Source organism: Pseudonaja textilis, chromosome 2, assembly GCF_049901715.1.
Source record: "Pseudonaja textilis isolate UNSWEBS1 chromosome 2, rPseTex1.2, whole genome shotgun sequence".
Classification (NCBI taxonomy): Eukaryota; Metazoa; Chordata; class Lepidosauria; order Squamata; family Elapidae; genus Pseudonaja; species Pseudonaja textilis.
Window position 1 is genome coordinate 44,349,733 of NC_141991.1, and position 19,785 is coordinate 44,369,517.

The window sequence follows — 19,785 nt, forward strand, 5'->3', positions numbered from 1 at the left end:
ACTGCCATTGTTAAGCAGTATGGTCATGTGATATTCCACCTAACAGCCATTTTGCTTAGCAGTGAAAAATCCTTTCTCAGTTAGGGTCTTTGAACAAGGACTACTTGGAGCCTTCTCATCTGAGGAGAATTCTGGCATCCTGTGATCTGAATTCCGGGTCAAAGTGGCTCTGGAATCATCAAGGGATACTGGTAGATGTTCTTTGTGTTAAGCCAACCTATCCAATCATTTAACTTAACCCTGAGGTTTTCAATGTACATATCCCATGTAGCCATGGTGATTGAGTCATATTTAAAGTAGATTTTATACAAAATATTGCAGGAGTGTGATAAACATGTAAATCTTTGAGATTATAATCCTTCCATTCAAGCAAAGGCTTGATCAACTAGATAGGAGTGTGGGTGGAAAGGAAAGAGGTGATTTTGCTGATTTTCTTAGGTCTGATGTCCTGCACCTGCCAAAATGTGGGTACTTGAACTTAAGGGACATTTAATAAATGTGGGGTCAACAAGGTTTTGTTAAAAACAAAGATATTGTAGAATAAAATTTGTTTTCTCATGGATCCCTCTATCTTTGAATAGAAGCACACAGTACTATAAACCCCATCCATCCATCTGCTCACTTTGATTAACTCATGCTCTGTTTTTATGTCTTGACAGGATCAGAATATATGTGACATTTTTTTTACATACATACATTTTTCATTTACTGAAGTAAAATGCAAGTACCAGTTTGACTCTTTCAGAAAAAGTGTCAAGAAAACTTCTTAGGCCTGCATATAGTGTCAGTGAAACAGCTACCCATGGAGAACAGGTCCTGAGGAATCAGATGGAGTGCATTTGTGAATAGGACTTTAACCAGGCCAGGTCAAAAGAAAATCAGTGGTTGGTTATCAGAAGCTGGTGCCTCCTCATCGTGTTTAAAGATTTATTATATAATCAATTTTGTAGCATCTGGTTAATAAGACATCCCTGGCACGAATGCTATTGGAAACTGCTTTTGGGTAATGCTGTCAGCCATTACAACAGGACTCTTAAGATGCGTCTATTCACCATAGAATTCTTACAGGGCCACCTTAGCATCCAAAAGGCATCACTACTAGGTCTGCGTTTGAATATTGTAGCGGGCTAAATTTCTTTAAGGTGAGTTCATTTGAAATCACTGCAGCAAATAAGCCATACATTCTTTTTGCAAGCAATAGGACTGAAATTCAAGCGATTCCGTCATTTTTAGCTTGCCTTTTTGTAGAAAGTCATTTTCACCACGTTAACATCACTAGTGCTTATCTGAATGAGATACACCTCAACTGCATCTCAAGATGATAAGCTTAGTCTTGTCATGCTTTTGTTTCCATTTCCTGTGCCTAATTGCATATTTTGTTTTCCTTTGGCATTCAAATTAGCGCACATGAGTCTACCCCAGTTTTATCCTTGGAACAATTCTGTGAAGTAGGTTGTTCCGATTCAGTGAATTCTCTGAGTAGGTAGAAATTTGGACCTGGGAGTCCCAATCCATACACTTCATGCCCAAATGCAATTATTTGAAAATGCTGGTAAAAATGGAGCAAGCACCATTCTCTGGTTCCCACTTCTGCTGCTGTTACTTTTCTTCATATCCCATTCTACCATTTTTTCCTCTTTAGTCTCTTCATTTAAATTTTGGATATTTGAATTGCCCTTTCACTTACAAGCAGCTATAAACGCAGAGCTTCTAACTTATGTTTTATATAAATAAAATCCCTTGGGTTTAGCAATAAACCATCTAGCTCTTTATCTGACAGAAAACTCATCAGACAAAATATGAAAAAATGCAGGCAATATAATATAAACATAGTTTATACAGTGTGTCCAAAATGATTTTAACATTTTAATAGAAACTGTGATGAACTAAATAAAAGTCCTGTATCCATAAATTAACTGACATGCATAACAGATTATACATTAAAAGGGCAGTAAGATTTATAATGCCTTGGCCAAAGCTTAAGTAAAAGACATTTAACTATAAATTCAAAATTAAGCTTCTTCCCTTAACCTATTGCCCATATTTTAGGAGAGATTATTTTTTTAGTGCAAACACTTTAGTGCCTTTCAAAAGAAATTCCATAATCTAGAACAAGAAATGGTATAAACAATTACATTAGTCATATTCCAGCACAAGTTATATGGAAATGTCTGGGTTTTAACAGCTGTCTTATAATAGAAGACTTCTTTACTCTGCATTGGTAGCTAATGTCTCAAACCACAACTATGTTTTGCACAGTATATAACAATGAAGTACAAATTATTGCTAGGGAGCTGAGGAGTCACTCTCATCCTTCTGCAGCACAGACTACTTTTCTGACTAGTCTCTGAGCAAAGGGCAGCAATGTTAGTGGTGTTTATCTGTATCCACCTGTTCATCTGGAGCACTGCTTGTTAGAAGAATCTTGGCTAGTAGTAAATAATAAATATGAATAGAAGCATCTGTTCTTTGAGATGTCTTGAACACCCATACAGTATGAAAAGGGCAAGTGACTGAGGCTACAAAGTGGCAATATGAAGCATTTTAGGTGAAATGAACACAACGGAAATTGAAAATCAAATATTAACTTGGAAAAAAAAAAAGGACCATGTGAGGGTTTCAAGAGGCAATCGGTCTTTAAATCACCAATTTGGTGTGTCTTCTATGCAATTCAGTAGTAAATCTGATAACCCCAAAAGCAAATTCCAATATTTCTGCTGATGAATACAAACTTTGAGTTCTTGCCTCATTGTTCTCCTAAGAGAACTTGGTAGGCTCCTAAAGTCCATCATAGCAGTGGTCTTTCTGCATTTGTTTTGATGCAACAGATGCTAAATTTGGGACAAAACAGAAAAACGCTGTTGGTGAGAACAGGTGAAACCCAGAACAGTATTGTGGGAATAACACTATAGAAAATAAATCTTTGGAATCTGGTGGTAATCAAGTTTTGGATCACCAGCTATTTTTATTCTAATGTGTAGATTGCCAGCCATTTTCTTTTCCCATGAATGTTGTCAGGAAGTTTAGGGGGACACCCACAGAAGGAACAGGGACCTCCACTTCCCAGAATGAATCCTTGCAGCTCTGAGTCCTTTCAGGCTGCCTTCCAGATTTCCAATAACTTTGCTGTTTGCTTCTCTATGAAGTAGACACAAAGACACTTAAATCTACAATACCTTCTCAATTCCAGTGCAAATTTCAATAGAAAACATAGACATAGAACCCAAAAGCTACGAAAGGTACCTTAAAATAACAGCTTTTTAAACAGGCCTCTCAAATATAAGCAAGACTCATGTGACGAATGATGTTGTGTAGCCCTGTAACAACAAATTTTTGCTCTTCCTTCATAGTTACTGTAAAAAAACAAAACCCAGCTCCAGAAAAATAAATAGTGCAGGAGCTCTAGTTTTCTGTTAGTAATGACTGTTCATCAATGACATAATATAATCTTGGCCTCAGTTACAAATATATGTATTGATGAAATTTGAAAGCTATAGATACTGTAATCCTAAAGTAAGCTACATGCCAGGCTCTATGTGAGCCTAGATACATGAGGTTAATTCAGCAGTCTTTTTTTTTTTACAAATATGTGAAAGAGAGAGAAGATTGTTGTCTTGAAAAACAACAACAACAGATTCCTGCAGAAAGCACTTAATGGAATGGAGGAAAGACAGTTTGCTTTTAAATTTTCCTTAATTATAAAAGTAACGATTAACATTAGAGAGCTAACTAGACTTTTCACTGACATATTATTAATGTGTACATATTTGTGACTTGACTTGAGAAAAATAAATAAATTATCTGCATCCAGTTCGTAGTATATCTGCAACAAACTTCCCCCAGTGAGCTTTCCAGGGCTTCACCAGACTGTTCATGTTCACAAGAAGTCTGTTCGTCCGTGCGTCTTCTTGTCCTGCTATTAAATAGTCTATACCTGGTTTGAAAAAGGATTACATATTGTAAGAATCAATTCTCAATATTAATTAAATTACAGAATCAAAGATTTCCCAGAAGACTTTACAGGGATAATTTTAATTAAGATCATTAATTTTTCCTCTCCTCTCTTTCCATCTGAACACGGTGCTCCGGATGACTTAAAATGCAAATTACTTAATTACAAAGTTCATGAGTTTGCTTGCGTAGCAAGATTGGTACTTAACATAGACTGAGAAATTAAAAATCCTGGAAAATAGTAATAGCAAATTGATTTCATGGTGCCAAGATGATACTTGGGCGTGTTCATGAAGTTCTCAAGAGTCAAACTGAATACTTTATTTTCAAGCACACTTGTGGCCCAATACGGAGCATGTAGCTTTAGGTTGGAGAAAACATTTTAAAAAGTGAATGCAAATGAATTAATTTGATATGCAATTTGAAATGATACAATAGGTTGTAGGGATGATTAGAGCTGCCAACTGAATTGTGAAAAAGCAATATTACTAGTTCTCTAGAATAAGACCAGCAAACATTTGGAGAGAAGTGTGAAACAAAATGCCGGAGACATAATTAGGCCTATGCAGTGAAGAATTAAAGAATAAGAAGACAGCACAATCTGCATATCAGTCCATGCACATGTCTCTTAGGCACTTTTATAACCCACAGCCTTCAGAATGACGAGTCATTCTTCAGTCAATGTGCAGGTATTAAAATATATCTTACCCAAAGGCATCAGGCTGTGAAGAATGTTTCCAAACATAGACATTAATCCCTAACTTTGCTCCTGTATCACAAGATACCACATTAATATCCAGTCTTATGGTGGCTCACAGTGTGTTAGTTGACACATTGTGCTAAGGCATAATTGGATTAACTAATAGTTTACTGAATATACCATGATTGTTGAAGTGCATATAATATAGCAAAGTGTGAACTGGAGTTGAAAAACCATAGCAGATGGGTTCACATGTCATTCTACCCCAAGCCCAAAAAAACCATTCTTGTTTTGCATATACCAAGCCCCCAAAGATCAACGATGAGGCTACTGAAATTCGCTGACATATCACTAGAATTCAGAAGTCAGACCTGCACTTTTTATTAAAGGAGTAGTAAATATAATGCTGTAGATAAGCTACGTCTCCATTGTGCTTAATGTACCTATGTGACTTCCATGAAAATTACATAAAACGGAAAATATACAAACCCACCTATTGAGGATACTTCTGCTTCACAGCCATGCCATCTGTAACCCTTGTACCCACTCACCCACATGGATATAAATAAATACAGACCCCAAATGGAGGGTAGAAGTGGCCATACAGATTAACAGAAATAATGTGATCTGTTGTTTTGGGCTTAGCAGTTCTAAGTATGTCCTCTTTAGTGAAAAGAAGGAATAGGGGAGACATGATAGCAGGGTTCCAATATTTGAGGGGCTGACCCAAAAATGAGGAGGTCAAACTGTTTTCCAAAGCACCAGAAGGCAAGACAAGAAACAATGGATCAAGAAACTCATCAAGGAGAGAGGCAACCTGGAATTAAGGAGAAATTTTCTAACGATTAGAACAACCAGTGGAATGGCTTACCTTCAGAAGTTGTGGGTGTCCCATAATTGGAGCCTTTCAAGAAGAGATTGGACAACCATTGGTCTGAAATGGTATAGGATCTCCTGCTTGAGCAGGTGATTGGACTAAATCATCTCCAAGGTCCCTTCCAACTGTTATTATGTGTTATTCTATGTTCTATGATTGTAGCCATCATGGTTTGTTTCACTAAGTTTATTGCACGAACCCTGACTTCAGCAAACTGTTGTTAAGCAAACCTGGTAAGCTGCAGTGGTGCAGTGGTTAGAGTGCAGGACTGCAGGCTACTTCTGCTGACTGCTGGCTGCCTGCAATTTGGCAGTTCAAATCTCACCGGGCTCAAGGTTGACTCTGCCTTCCATCGTTTGGAGGTGGGTAAAATTGTTGAGGGCAATATGCTGACTCTGTAAACACTTAGAAAGGGCTGTAAAGCACTGTAAAGCCAGCGGTAGGATTCTACTGGTTTGGACTGGTTCGGATGAACCCCTTGCTCCGAAGATGACAGTAAACCATTCTCTGTGACAAGCACGTGGGTCTGCCTGCCCGCCCCTGTTCTTTCCTGTGCTTTATTTTCTTTTGATAAACCATAGCTGATTTGTGCGCCAGAGTGGTTTGCTGTGCCTCAGCTGTTTTATTCACAGGGACTGCTGTAAAAGGTAAGTATTAGAGCTTTTTAAAATGCAGAGCGTGCAAACACCGAACCAGTTGTTATACCGGTGGAATCCCATCCCTGTGTAAAGCGATAGATAAGTCTAAGTGCTATTGATATTTAGCGTGTGTGAACCCATGAATCTTGTGTTGACAGCAATTCTCGGAGAAAAGAAATTTCCTTCTTCGAGCTGAGCTTTTTAATCATTACAGGTAGAAATGCGTTCTACTACATGCTAACACTATGCTCCAGCAATGAACAAAGGGATCTCTAGGAGTTTCATCATAGTGTGTTAAAGATGTGACAGTGACCCTCAGCTTACTAGCATAGTGTGGGGCAGAATACTTACCAGGATTTAGAATAGGACATGTACACCCTCGGTTGGTCCAAGAATCTGGATATATACTGCGGTTATTCCTGGTGATTTTTACTTTGCCTGATTTCAGAACCTTCTTTATCTTCACAATTACTTCCGCATGGGTTCCTTTGTCATGAGCAGATAGAACTTTCGCTCTTAAAACTGCAAGACAGCATAATGCACTTGTATAATAATTTCAAGTCTTCTTTGAACCAAGCTGGACTACATAGATGCTGTTTCCTGGCAAGAATATGGACATGACCAGTTTTTGCCTTCTTTTCCCCCACTTGCTGGTCTACTCTACAGACCTAGAGTTGGCTACTGGTTTCCTGATTATGCTTCATTGGTCTGATTCCACTTAGTTTTTATCAAGATTATCCCCAGCTCAGTTAGGATGCTGTAGCAGAGTTAACCAAAAAGTCCTGCCTATTTTTCCTGAGTTCTGAGAAACAAGATAACATGGGAAACCGCTTAGGCAGATGCCTTTCTAATCAACTGGGGTATAGGAAGAGGAAGTATAGCACATTCTGACTTGCAGGATTCTGTTATTGATAATTTCAATGAGAATAGCCTTCCGGCAGAGTTGATTTCCTGTTTGATCTACCTAGTGAGGCTAGCATCCAAATAAGGTTTGCATCCCAAATACAGAAGAAAAGTTGCACCCCCTTTAAGGAGGGAAGAGCATATAATTATGATTGGCCAAATGTGTGCATGGATCAGCCCATTCTGTGCATAAAAAAGGAAATACTTATAAGGTTTTACTATGCCTCTTTGGCATTTAGTGCCTCATTTTTATTTCAGAGGAAGCCTAGAACCTCAGGTTCTTTGACCCCAAAGCATTTTTATTCAGAGTTCAGATTTTTGGAAGATGGAAAAAGCAATAAGAAAATTATGCTGCATTTCCAATTTTTAAAAAGTAATTTCTTTCACTTACCGTAGGCGTATTTCATCTGACAAAAATTGCTAACGCTTCCTAGGATCCTCTCTTTGCACACACACTTTTCTAGCCAGGAAATCATAAACCAATGTGTCAAAGAAGATGGGTTGCATTAAAAAAAAAGAGAGAGAAGGAGAAACCAGTCACCCCGATTTTCATAAATGCTTGTAATAAATTAATACTTAGGAAACTTAGCTGTAGAGTATAAGTTCCCGAGCTGAGATATTGTGTAAATGTTTCAAGTTGTGTAAAATAATTACATGTAAGCATTCACTTTCTCCAATCTGTTTAAATTTTATCTGCTAAAAGAATTTAGAACAATGGATTATAAATGTGCCTTCTCCCCCTTTTTGGAGAACTTTCTCTCCCAAAATGACTCTAGTGATATTTTTTATACAATTAATAAGATGCCTGATTTCAAACAATTCTGGGCAGGTTATAATTTAAAGATTTGGGAATTCCACCAATTTTTAAAGATGTTAGGCAATATATAGAATAGGATATTCTTTATTGGCCAAGTGTGATTGGATACACAAAGAAATTTGTCTCCAGTGCATAAGTTCTTAGTGTACATGCAAGAAACAAGTAATAAATCATAAGATACAGTCATAGATCATAAGATACAACCAACAGAGTGATGGTCATAAGGTAGGAGCAGGTAATAGGAAAGACGATAAGGATAATAGTAATACTGTCCTACTACATGTTAGGCATAAGACAGTGTTGTGGGAATTATGTGTTTAGCAGAGTGATGGCATGAGGGGGGCGGGGAAACTGTGTCTAGTTGTTTTGGCATGCAATGCCCTATAGCGGCATCTTGAGGGAAGAAGTTGAAACTGTTTATGTCCAGGATGTGAGGGGTCTGTCTGTAGATATATTCTCAGCCCCCTTTCTTCCTCATACAGTATACAGTCCTCAATGGAAGGCAAGCTGGTTGCAACTGTTTTTTTCTGCAGTCCTAACTATCCACTGAAGTCTGCGCCTGTCTTGTTTGGTTGCTGTACCAGAACCAGACAGCTATAGAGGTACAAATGACACTCAATAATTCCTCTGTAGAACTATATCAGCAGCGCCTTCAGTATTCAACAAAGAATTTGCTGCCACAAAAGTTCCTAGAACTTTTATCCTTTTTAGTCAATGCTTTGTAAGTCATATGATAAATATTTCTAAGTAATCTGAAATGTTCTCATACCTTATCAACATTGTAATTTGTCTCAGTCTATTTATTGGCAGAAATGAGGGAAGTGAGGCAGAAATCATACCTGGGAATCTTAAAGCCGAAAAACCCTGCTTGCGATCATTCCATTGCCATTCATTTTCGCTTTCGTTGGCTGAGATTTGGAGAAAGTCAGGGATCCTGCCACCAATAGGAATATTTAAAAAAGCTGAATTGTCATAACTGGAAAGAGAAGAGCAGACAAAGAATGAGATTAAAGAATGTTTTATTTAACTATCTGTTTAATCTGTTTCAATAATGCAAAAGTAGGGCCAATGAACCAATTAAACATGGAACGTTTAACCAACTGTTAGCAGTTGCTACACAAACAGATAAAATGCTTCTTGGAAAATAATTCTTTCATTTCCAACTGCCTGGAAGCTCTGCTGATCAATTGGGGGCTTCTGAGGGTGCTGACTAGAAAGCTGGAATAAACTAGGACTAGGCCCTTCTCTGTGGTAACCCCTTTGCTATGGAATCTAATTCCCTTCACCCTCTTTTTGTTTTAAAAATAATTGGAAAACTTTTTTAAAAAACATAATTTTCTTCCTGATGTATACTTTATGTTAGGCACTGAAAGCCATTCTAAGAATCAAATATAGTGGTTTATCTTATCTTATTGCTCTTCCGAAGCTCCGCTAATTAATCCTGCAGACGGCTGTAATGGTATTCTTTAATTCAGGCACTGGAGCCAATCTGATGCCATCTTGTGCCTTGCCAAGGAAAGCACTAGAGTAGTGATAGGGCCCTCTCATAGCTAATTGCCTAAAGGTTTCCTTAGGACTGAGTTCCCCAATCTTTCTGACTTTGTGGACCAGTGGGGAGGAGAGAGGGGATGCTTCTGTGTGAGCAGTGGACAAGTGTGTAAGCGTGTGCAGGTTCATTTGCACAAGTGGCAAGCGTGCGCACCAGCCACTCTCATGAATGGAGTGCATGCAAATGGGGATGTGTACACATGCATGCTCACCCATCACTTCTGCAACCCAGTTCCAAACAGCTCAAGGCCCGGTAATGGGCCATGGACCGGGGTGGGAGGCCCTGTTCTAGGCAATATCTTATCCGTTGAATTGTCTATGCTTGATAGCCTGTGGGTTTGTTGTGTTTAAAATGACAATTCCAAAGGTCCTTTCCCAAAAGGCTTTCTTGTTTTTTTCTTTGAAAATGTTTTGCTTCTCATCCAAGAAGCTTCTTCAAGAACTGAAGAAGCTTCTTGGATGAAAAGTGAAACATTTTCAAAGGAAAAAAAACAAAACAAGAAAGTCCAGGTGCCTTTTGGAAAAAACATCTTTGAGACAACCATGACCTGGATGATTGAGAACATCCATAGACATTTAAAAAGACAAGTAGCTTTTTGGGTGGCATAGGCGCTCCTGCCAACAAGAGGAATTACTAGCAGAAGCAAGGGCAGGAGGAAGCAGGAAGAGACATTTCCGGGGGGGTGGGGGGGGAAGCAGGATGGGGAGACCCAAAATGAATTTTCAGAAAAAAACTATCCTGCAATTTGCAACTCTGACACTGCAAAAACCTATGGACAACACAACTCGATCAGGGCAAAGCAATAGACACAATCTACATAGACTTCTGTAAAGCCTTTGATTCAGTTGCACACGACAAACTACTCCTAAAACTAAAATCTTATGTTATCTCTGGACACCTGCATAACTGGATAGAAGCATTCCTGTCAAACAGACAACAAATGGTCAAAATTGGGAGCATCCTATCAAATTCTGTACCTGTCAACAGTGGTGTCCCCCAAGGCAGTGTTCTAGGACCAACTCTCTTCATACTCTACATAAATGACCTCTGTGATCATATGAAGAGCAGCGGCATTCTCTTAGCTGATGATGTAAAGCTATTCAACACCACAGACAATACTGCTACCCTTCAAAAAGACCTCAACTATGTATCAGAATGGTCAAACAAATGGCAACTTCAAATCTCAACATATTGGCCAAAAAAAAATCAGAAAATAAAATACAGGCTGAATAGTCAAGACCTTGTTGATGATCCAAGCTCTGTCAAGGATCTTGGAGTACTCATCTCTAATGATCTAAGTGCCAAAGCCCACTGAAACTATATAGCCAAAAAGGCATTAAGAGTTGTTAACCTAATCTTACATAGCTTTTTCTCTGTTAATATTACACTACTAACTAGAGCATACAAAACATTTGCTAGACCAATACTCGAATATAGCTCATCAGTCTGGAACCCACATTACGTATATGATATTAACACAGTTGAGAAAGTCCAGAAATGTTTCACAAGAGTTCTACACTCCTCTACTTGTTGCAGAATACCTTATGCCACCAGACTTGAAATTCTAGACCTAGACAACCTAGAACTACTCTGCCTTCAGTCCGATCTAAGTATAGTATATAAAATCATACATTGCAATATCCTACCTGTCAATGAATACTTCAGCTTCAACCATAACAATACAAGAGCAAACAATAGATACAAACTCAAGGTTAATCACACCAAACTCGACTGCAGGAAATATGACTTCAGCAACAGAGTGGTCAATGTCTGGAATACTCTACCTGACTCTGTGGTTTCTTCCCCAAAAACTTTAACCTTAGATTTTCTACTATTGACCTCACCCCTTTCCTAAGAGGTCTGTAGGGGGCGTGCATAAACGCACCAACGTGCCTACCGTCCTTGTCCTATTGTTTCTTTTATTTTTTTATTTTTCTTATATGTATCCATGTATTCATAACTATGTTTTTATTTATACCTATTATCTTGTAAGCAGTTGACAAACCAAATAAAATAAAAATAAAATAAAATAAAAAATGAATTGCTCTGGGGAGCCTTCCCAAGAACACTCTTAAGTTCCCAAATTCCTTCTGTTTCCACTACAGAGGGCTGGCTTACCTGTGGAGACATTCTCCAGTATGCTTGTTACAGTCTCTAGCACAGGCACAGGGCTGGCAGCCATTTTCTCCAAAGCCCCAATACCCCAATAGACACCAGTCACATTTGGGTCCTGCAACACCTGGCTTGCAGTAGCAGAAGCCTGTCTTTGGGTGACATTTTTGGGCTTGGTTCAATGTGATGTTCAGTGAGCCCACGGGATGGCAGGAGCAAGCTAGAAAAGAAAGAAAAAATAATAATTGACCTTATGGGGTTTTTCCCCTTGAAAATTTTCAAGTTAGAACTCTAGGTCAGGAAGTGGTTATGTCAACTGAGTTTTAAACTCATGTTGCAATACTGGTGTGACTATTTATTGCTGTGTAGCCCTGTAATTACGATGAAATATCATTAGCTTTCTATACCAACTATTGACTAGGTACAGCTGTTACTGATGAATCTCTGCATGCATTTCCTCTTATACATCCGAAAATTCAGAGAATGTGAAAGTTGAAGGATAATTGTATTCTGATTCCTGAAATATGTCAGGAAATAGGAATCGGTCAGTTCTGTTTAAATGGAAACCAAATGTCTGTCTCTATTGTTAGCCATGAATAACATGCTCATAAAGTATTTGGATTTCTGTAGGGAATGAACATTCTGCCTATTTACTTTTCTGCCTGCTTACTTAAGATTTTCGACTGCTTTCCTATTCCTAGTATTGCATTTTTAGATTTGATTTTATGAATAAAATGTTCTAAACTGGTCAAACTGGGAGATGGTAAGCCTAAATTATAATCCTGTGAAGTTGAATTGAATAAATCCTATTAAAACATAAATTGCAATTCATTTACCTATCAATAGAAACAAATATTTAAGAGGCTGTCACAGAGAAGAGGGAGACAACCTATTCTCAAAGCACTGGATGATAAGACAAGAAATAACAAATGGAAACTTATTAAGGAGACTCTGTAGAGATTCTCAATCATCCAGATAATGGTTGTCCCAAAGGTGCTTTTTCAGGAAGCAACTGGACTCTCTGGAGAAGTGGAGAAAAAACCATCCAGTTGCCTCCTGAAAAATCACCTTTGGGACAACCATGATTTAGATGACTGAGAATTTCTATAGACGTTTAGCTATACAATTTGGGATGAACACCCTTTGAATGGTGTGGGAGTAGGAATAGATTTCCAGAAGAAAAAATGCAGACTACAGGAACCAGGAGCACTACTAAGGTGACTCTGAGGACACAGATAAACCTCCAAGTGCTTCAAGGACCCTCTAAAAGGATGGATGCAAATGACCAGCCATCTGCAAGGAATATAAATCCTTCCATTCCCCACTATCCTTCAGAGGGGGGAAAGATGAGAAGTCAAACGTCTTCAAAATAAAAAAAATAAAAAAACAAGAAAGCCAAGTTGCCTCCTGAAAAAGCACCTTTGGGATTATCAAGGAGAGATCCAATCTAGAATTAAGGAGAAATTTTCTGACAGCGAGAATAATTAATCAGCTTGTCTTCAGAAGTTGAGGGTGCTCTAACACTGGAAGTTTTTAGGGACAGCCATTTATCCAGAATGTTATAGGGCCTGTTGCTTGGGTAGGAGACTGGACTAGAAGACCTCCAAGGTCCCTTCCAACTCTGTTATTCTATTCTATTCTATTCTATTCTACTCTACTCTACTCTACTCTACTCTACTCTACTCTACTCTACTCTACTCTACTCTATTCTTCATTGGTGCCCATTTTTCATAGGAAGAACTTGGGAAGTTTGTTAGATGGAATAGAATGAGGAGATTTCTTGTATGACACCATGAAGGATGGTCCTATTTATTTATTCCAAGCTCTGGCCATGCCCATTTTATGCTGTGGCCTTACCTCCAGAAAGAACATGGCTTCATTGAAATTTCCGAAATGACTCCATAAGTTTCAGGAAAAAAATGATTTCTTATTCCTACCTCTACTTTCAGTCCTCATTGAGAAGATTAATTTAATCTACTGGAGTAACTGGAAATTTCAAATATAGCTTCATAGTTAGCTATTACATTTTGGCTAAGGCATTCCATATTTTGAAGGGATGTTTAATCATTACTCAGAGGAGGTCAGTAAAGAAGGATTTGACTAATGTTTGAATATTTGAACTTGCTATCCCCGATGCTGGTGATCAAGTGAGAACATGTTTGATCATGACAACAAAAGCAGAGGGATATCTTCACATCTGAATCCTGTTCCTTTCTTTTCTCCTGGGAGCCTGAGGATTTATCCTTGAGGACAAGCACAAGGACTTGTCTCTGAATAGAAGACTTCTTTGAAACAGGCTCTCAACTAAGGGATTAATGAGGTATTTCATTCAGACTTTTCATCTGTCTTCACTCCAAAACTTGCTGCCCACTGGGAGGATAGGGTGGAGGGAGGGAGAGACAGGATGGTTTTCTCATAAAGAAGCTGAGAACTGCGTTGCTCATCCCACAAACATCTGTGCTATCTGCTGTGACAAATTTGTTGTTTTCTTCTTTGGTATTTCACAGCAATTTTTATCATGGTTGTTTTCCCAGTGAAAAGAAGCAGATACAGGAGTTATTACTGGAACATGATATCAAACCCTTAGGCATTTTGCTTCATTAAGATCCAATGGACAAAGTGTGGCACAAAAGAAGGCTCAAAAGCTGTGGAGCTCTGTGGAGGATTAGCTACTGACCATGAAATCTGATTAAAGGACAGCCAGTTTGACTGTCGACATGTCATCTTCTGGTTTTATCTTCAATGTACATAACGAGGGAAGATCACATTATCCCCATCCATCAACTTCTGCAATACTTGAGAAGGAGCCTCCATCGATGAAAGAACCCACCTGTATAGATAGGCTCAGATTGTACGATGAGAAACCTTATTCTTTTACAATTTGTTCACAGTCTTTGTCAGAATTATTCTGAGTATCCTATACAGGGATCAGAGAGCCTGAGGTGTAATCTCATCTCCTCCATTACAGTTCTTTGGATTTCAAAGCAGGCAAATCAGGTTGGAAACCTGGACTGTTTTCTGGCATGGTAACAGTCTTCATGTTTAGTTTATTCAAATGTTGTCTTAGGATTTAATTTCTCTTCAATTCTTCTTTGTTCCATCACACAGACTTCTTCAGAATCCGATAAAAATAGATTTGCAGGTCTTTTGCTCGATTTCTCATTCCTCTTTAACTTTTAAACTTTAGCCAGTTTATTTTATATATCCAGTAAAGCATCCTTTCCCAAATCAGCCTGTCATTTATAGTGCAACTTTTATTATTCAATACTGTCTTTCTAGACAAAATTTGCTTTACTTCTGTCATTCCTTTGTTCTGTCCATATTGGACAGAATCTAATCCAAAGAATCATTACTGAAAATCATTACTGAAACATTACTGAAAAATGTTGATATTACTAATTTCTAGTCCAATTCTTCAAATATCTCTTTTAATATTTCCAAAGTTATGACATTTTGTGTCATTTTACAAATCTCAATTAACCAATATCAGAAGCTGGAAGCGTTCGCATTTTTTTTTTCATTTCTATTTAGAAACTTTAACCCTATCTAGAGTCCAGTTTCTAAAATTATAGTTACTTATTTTTATTAAGAGCCAATAATAAATAAATCTGTTTCCCATGAGAAACTGATAAAGTAATCATAAAACTTTTTATCGTTAATTCAAAAATCTGATAGTAAAATCACTATTCTAAATTCATCTGGAACCTTAATCTGTTTATAACTCTCTTTGATCAAAATCTTGTTTAGCTTTTTGATTTGAATTTAATTTCAAACTCTTTAATTCTTGAGCTTGTGATTATTATTTTTTGTTTAGTTGAGACTAAACTCTGTGACTTTTCACACTTGTCACACTGAAGGTCTCTAATAACTTCTAATCTAGATGTTAACGGACAATTTCCAAAAGATATTAGACAGTGGGATCTACTGTATTTGCAAACAAGATGGCCGATCCCTTTCTCCCCTAGTGCTCAAACCTGCAGAAGATTGCTGTTCTATGGTTTCCCCATGAGAAGCAGCCAACTAGAGCACATGTAGATGATCTCCCAACCTCTACTTATCAAGACAGTTCTGAAGAACCACTCTGCCCACTGGCTCTTTGGTCTTTGCCACAGTTGCCAGCTCTGTTTCCACAGATATTTCTTTAGTTCACCTTGGCTTCTCTAGAAGTCCCTAGCTAACAGACTTCACAATAAACATGAAGAGAAGTACCAACTCTCCAGAAACACAAATCTGCATTCAGTAACAGCAGAAACTTCACAGACTTAACATGACTAGATAAGTAGCTGTATTCCAGATAAGAAAAAAGATACACAGACGAACACACACACACACACACACACAAACTTACTACATGTATGTATGTATAATATATGTTTTTCAGGCAGTAAAATGTTTTTGCTAGTTCTCAAACTAGTTGGGCAATGTGGGTCTTGTGAAATCACCTACCAATGGGGAAACCAAGAAGCATGAAACACTAATTAAAAACTTCTATTGATGCTAGACAGATATTTAAAGCAATTTTACAGACACAACACTGGCAACACATGGCATGTTTTCCCAGTAATTTTTTAGAATAAATACTGGTACCAAAAGAGAGATCATGCATTCTGTTCCATTTTCTAAAGGTAATCAGCAATCATACCAAGCATATGCAAACATTGCAAGAAAGAAACATCAGGTGTTTTTAGCCTGTAGCCTCATGTAGATATTTTCTTAGCATCACTCAAATGACTCATAATATAACTAAACACTACAAGTGTTGTCTTTATGCATAGGGTATATGCACAGTTTCAGGAGAATAAAAGCAAAGGGATCCACAAACGTCATTAGCCTTGGTACATGAGCCAAAAAGTTGCCAGAATTTCTCATGAAAGGCACAGCTGCTGTATTCCAAGCATCTTCAAAGTTTAATGTGATTGGGGTACTGAATCTCTGCCTTTTGTATGTGACTAATGTCAGATAAAAAAAAAACAACCCTAAGAATGATTGGATTGGGAAGCACACTTTTTACTGAAGGAGCTCCATACAATACTTGGCAATAAAAGTTTCAGCATCTGATGCAAGGTAGACCAGATGGGAAACATGGCAGGATTAGCTAATTCTACTTTACTGTAACATTACACTAAGAGAATCTTGCAAGTCTGAAAGGATTTCAGTAAAGCCAATTTGGTCTGATCTAGTCTCTCTCTCTCTTTCTCCCTCCCTCCCTCCCTCTCCCTCTCTGTCTTCTCTCTTTCTCTGTGTCTCTTACGTCTCTCTGTGTGTGTCTCTCTCTTTCCCACTCCCTCCCTCCGCCCTCTCTCTGACTCCTCTCCCTCTCTGTCTTCTCTTTCTCTTTCTCTGTCTCTTTTCTCTCTTTCTGTCTCTGTGTGTGTCTCTCTCTCACACACACACACACCGGTCTCCTCTCCCTCTCTCTTTCTTCTGTGTCTCTTCTCTCTCTTTCTCTGTGTCTCTTCTTTCTCTTACTCTCTGTCTCTGTCTCTCCCTCTCTCCCTCCTTCTCTCTCTTTCTCCTCTCCCTCTCCGTGTCTTCTCTCTTTCTCTGTGTCTTTTCTCTCTCTTTTTCTGTCTCTGTGTGTGTCTCTCTCTGTTTGCCACCTTGAGTTGCTTCTTAAAAAATGTTGGATAAAACTAAATATGTCTCTGCCCACATCCCTTTGCCAGAAACTAGGGAGGGTCTCTTCTGAGCCTCTGGCCCTGTGCACATTTCCAGGGCAGGTTCAGGTGCCTTTTATCTACTCTTGGCTGCATCTCTTTGCCCAGTCTCCCAAGGTCATTCCCATCTACAGGTAACCATTCCTAGTGACATAGGGATGAATACTGATTGTCACTCTACATAAGCATATTCAATTCAACTTATGTTACTATAAGTGGGAAACAAGCATCTCTCCTTATGCAACGCAGTTAATTTGGAAAGTGTATTTTTGTGATGCAAGGACCTCATCTCATACCTGAAATGAATGATGCTTGGAACGTAGCTCAGATTTACCAAAGACATTCCAAGTTATGTATCCTCCTTTGGGAGGTGGGCAGTGACAATGTAGGCCCATAGAAGAAAGAAAACACTACAAGAGTCACATGACTATAAATCTAGCTGCACTTAAGTTGTTTTTGCATTCTTCAGGTAGCCTACCAACTCTTCTTTGTTCTTTCTTTTTGGCCAGATTTTGGCAAAACTAGAAAAAAATGTTAAACGTGATGAAGTTTCTGATTGTTACAAATAAGGCATGATTATAGTATGTGGTGTATATGCAATAGAAGGGCAGGCTTAATCCTTAAAAAAGATAATGTAATTAAAAATTAAACGGAGAATCTGAAATATTACACCTGAAATTTAATTTCAAACTTATTTGTCTCTTTTACCTATTTGTCTGCTTTACCCCTTTTCACATCTAATTTGTTCTGCCATTTATAGTTGGGAATTATGATATCTCATAACCCATTAAGTATTAATTTCCGTATCATATGGTCAATACTATGGGGGGGCATAAGACAAAGGATTCAAAAGATAAAAACATCACTGAATACCCAGGTAACCAATGCTGTCAAATACAACATCCAATATAGCTAGTAATTTTCAAAGAGGCTTATTTGATGAGAATAATTTGGTGAGTTGCCGATGCTAATACTCACAGAGGTGAATTTAAAACACAGACTAAGTGGGGGGGCAGGGAATTGCCTTCCCTGTACTGGGCAGTCACTGGCCAGATCAGATCAAAGAGCCCTGGAAAATACTGAGATACAGTTTCATTCATACAGTGCAGTCTTTAGTAAAGTTTCCACAGCTTATAATGGTTATACTTCTAAGTTGTTCCCATCCAAGTGACTCTCTAATAATACTTCTTTCTGATTAGCGAGTGTTGGCAGCACGACTGGGCTTTAGAGCAAGGATGCAAACTCTTTCAACTACCCTAAGTCTTGAAATTTAATCTGGTGCAACAAGGATTTTACAAAGCTTCCTTTTTAGCAAAACTTCTGAAAACAGGAGAAAGAGCCACAAGAGAAGTCATTTCGTGTCATGCACCACGGCTGGGCATATCAGTAGGTTATGTAGATCCTTGATCCATGTGCTTTCACAAAAGGTTACAAATAGGTGAAGGCTGGGGGAGGGGGTGGATGGTATGAAGGCTGAGCCACAACTGGCATTCAAGAAAGGCAAACACAAAAGGGCACAAACAGAGGAAGTGTTGTGAACTGGAGGTCACTTGAGCAACATCAGAGGCCTGGCAATCCAGGCCAGTGTGAAAAGCATATGTAACCTGAATTTAAAGGCAACCTTGATCTAGTCTATCAAAGCAGCAGGAGAAACCCCAGAAGTCAGTCAGTAACTTGATTCAACAAATGTTGGAGGGACAGCAGCGTAATAGGAAAAAGAAATCCTGGCTTTGCAATTGAAAAGCTTACGTCTAATAACAAGCTAGACTTTAGCCCTATCTCCCCTTGATATGTATGAAAGGTGCTTTTTCAAGAGTCAAGAGGACTTTCTGGTTTTTCTTTGAAGACATTTCTCTTCTCATCCTCTTGAAAAAAGCACCTTTGAGACAACTATGACCTGGATGACTGAGAATCTCCACAGACAATTACATATGAAATGAACACAAATGCCTTAGAGCAGGAGTGTCACACTCACGTCATCACGAAGGCGTCATGTGACATATCAGGACTTTTTTTCCCCTTTGCTAAACCAGGCAGGGGTGGGGCCAGCATGTGACACATCCGTCCCATGGGCCATGAATTTGACACCCCTGCCTTAGAGGAAATGCAGGTTGTAAATATAAGAAACAAAGATGAAAAGCTACATTTTTTATGACTAATGCAATCCAGGATTCTTTGAATGTTAGTTGTCATCTAGTCTTATTTAAAAGCCCTGGGCACTCTGTACACCCTTTTCTCTTCCCACAGGACTTCTGGTGTGATCCATTCTGCATGATAAAAAGTTGACCTGCAGCAGTTTTCACACCAAAGCCACAACTATAATAATTTCAGGATATAATTTCGTCCCACTAACCTGCACTCTAAGCTTCCAGAATATGGTTTTGAAATCTGAAACTGGGATTAAAGTATTATGATCTCATGAGATGCAAAGCCCCACAATAGTAAAATTAGCAAATCATTCTTGGCTAAGGAAATTGATGGTTGGAAGATGTAATAGATTCAGGTTGCTTGCAAGTCTTCAGTATGGATAGACTAATCTATCAATGGTGATTTCTTCAGCAACCCATTTTTGTAGCAATGT

General features: G+C 38.4%; 1 protein-coding gene and 2 long non-coding RNA genes across 4 annotated transcripts in view; 1 reads left to right on the forward strand and 2 right to left on the reverse strand.

The window, feature by feature from the left end:
* Nucleotides 1-19,785, reverse strand: part of LOC148126838 (uncharacterized) — a 185,219-nt gene that overhangs the window by 54,851 nt on the left and 110,583 nt on the right. The gene's annotated exons all lie outside the window — the stretch shown is intronic.
* The window catches only part of LOC148126839 (uncharacterized), a 400,892-nt gene that overhangs the window by 28,807 nt on the left and 352,300 nt on the right, over nucleotides 1-19,785 (forward strand). The window lies entirely within an intron of this gene.
* The window catches only part of LOC113451736 (netrin-4-like), a 60,360-nt gene continuing 42,394 nt past the window's right edge, over nucleotides 1,820-19,785 (reverse strand). The window contains exons 6-10 of one of the 2 annotated variants that reach the window (XM_087923763.1): nucleotides 11,554-11,767; nucleotides 8,726-8,862; nucleotides 7,461-7,529; nucleotides 6,518-6,688; nucleotides 1,820-3,138 (exon numbers count right to left, since the gene is read on the reverse strand). In XM_087923763.1, the coding sequence (XP_087779889.1) occupies nucleotides 3,095-3,138; nucleotides 6,518-6,688; nucleotides 7,461-7,529; nucleotides 8,726-8,862; nucleotides 11,554-11,767 (635 nt within the window). In that variant the 3' untranslated portion in view covers nucleotides 1,820-3,094. Of the gene's footprint in view, nucleotides 3,935-6,517; nucleotides 6,689-7,460; nucleotides 7,530-8,725; nucleotides 8,863-11,553; nucleotides 11,768-19,785 lie in introns of both variants that reach the window. The other variant, XM_026723131.2, reaches the window with a different exon arrangement.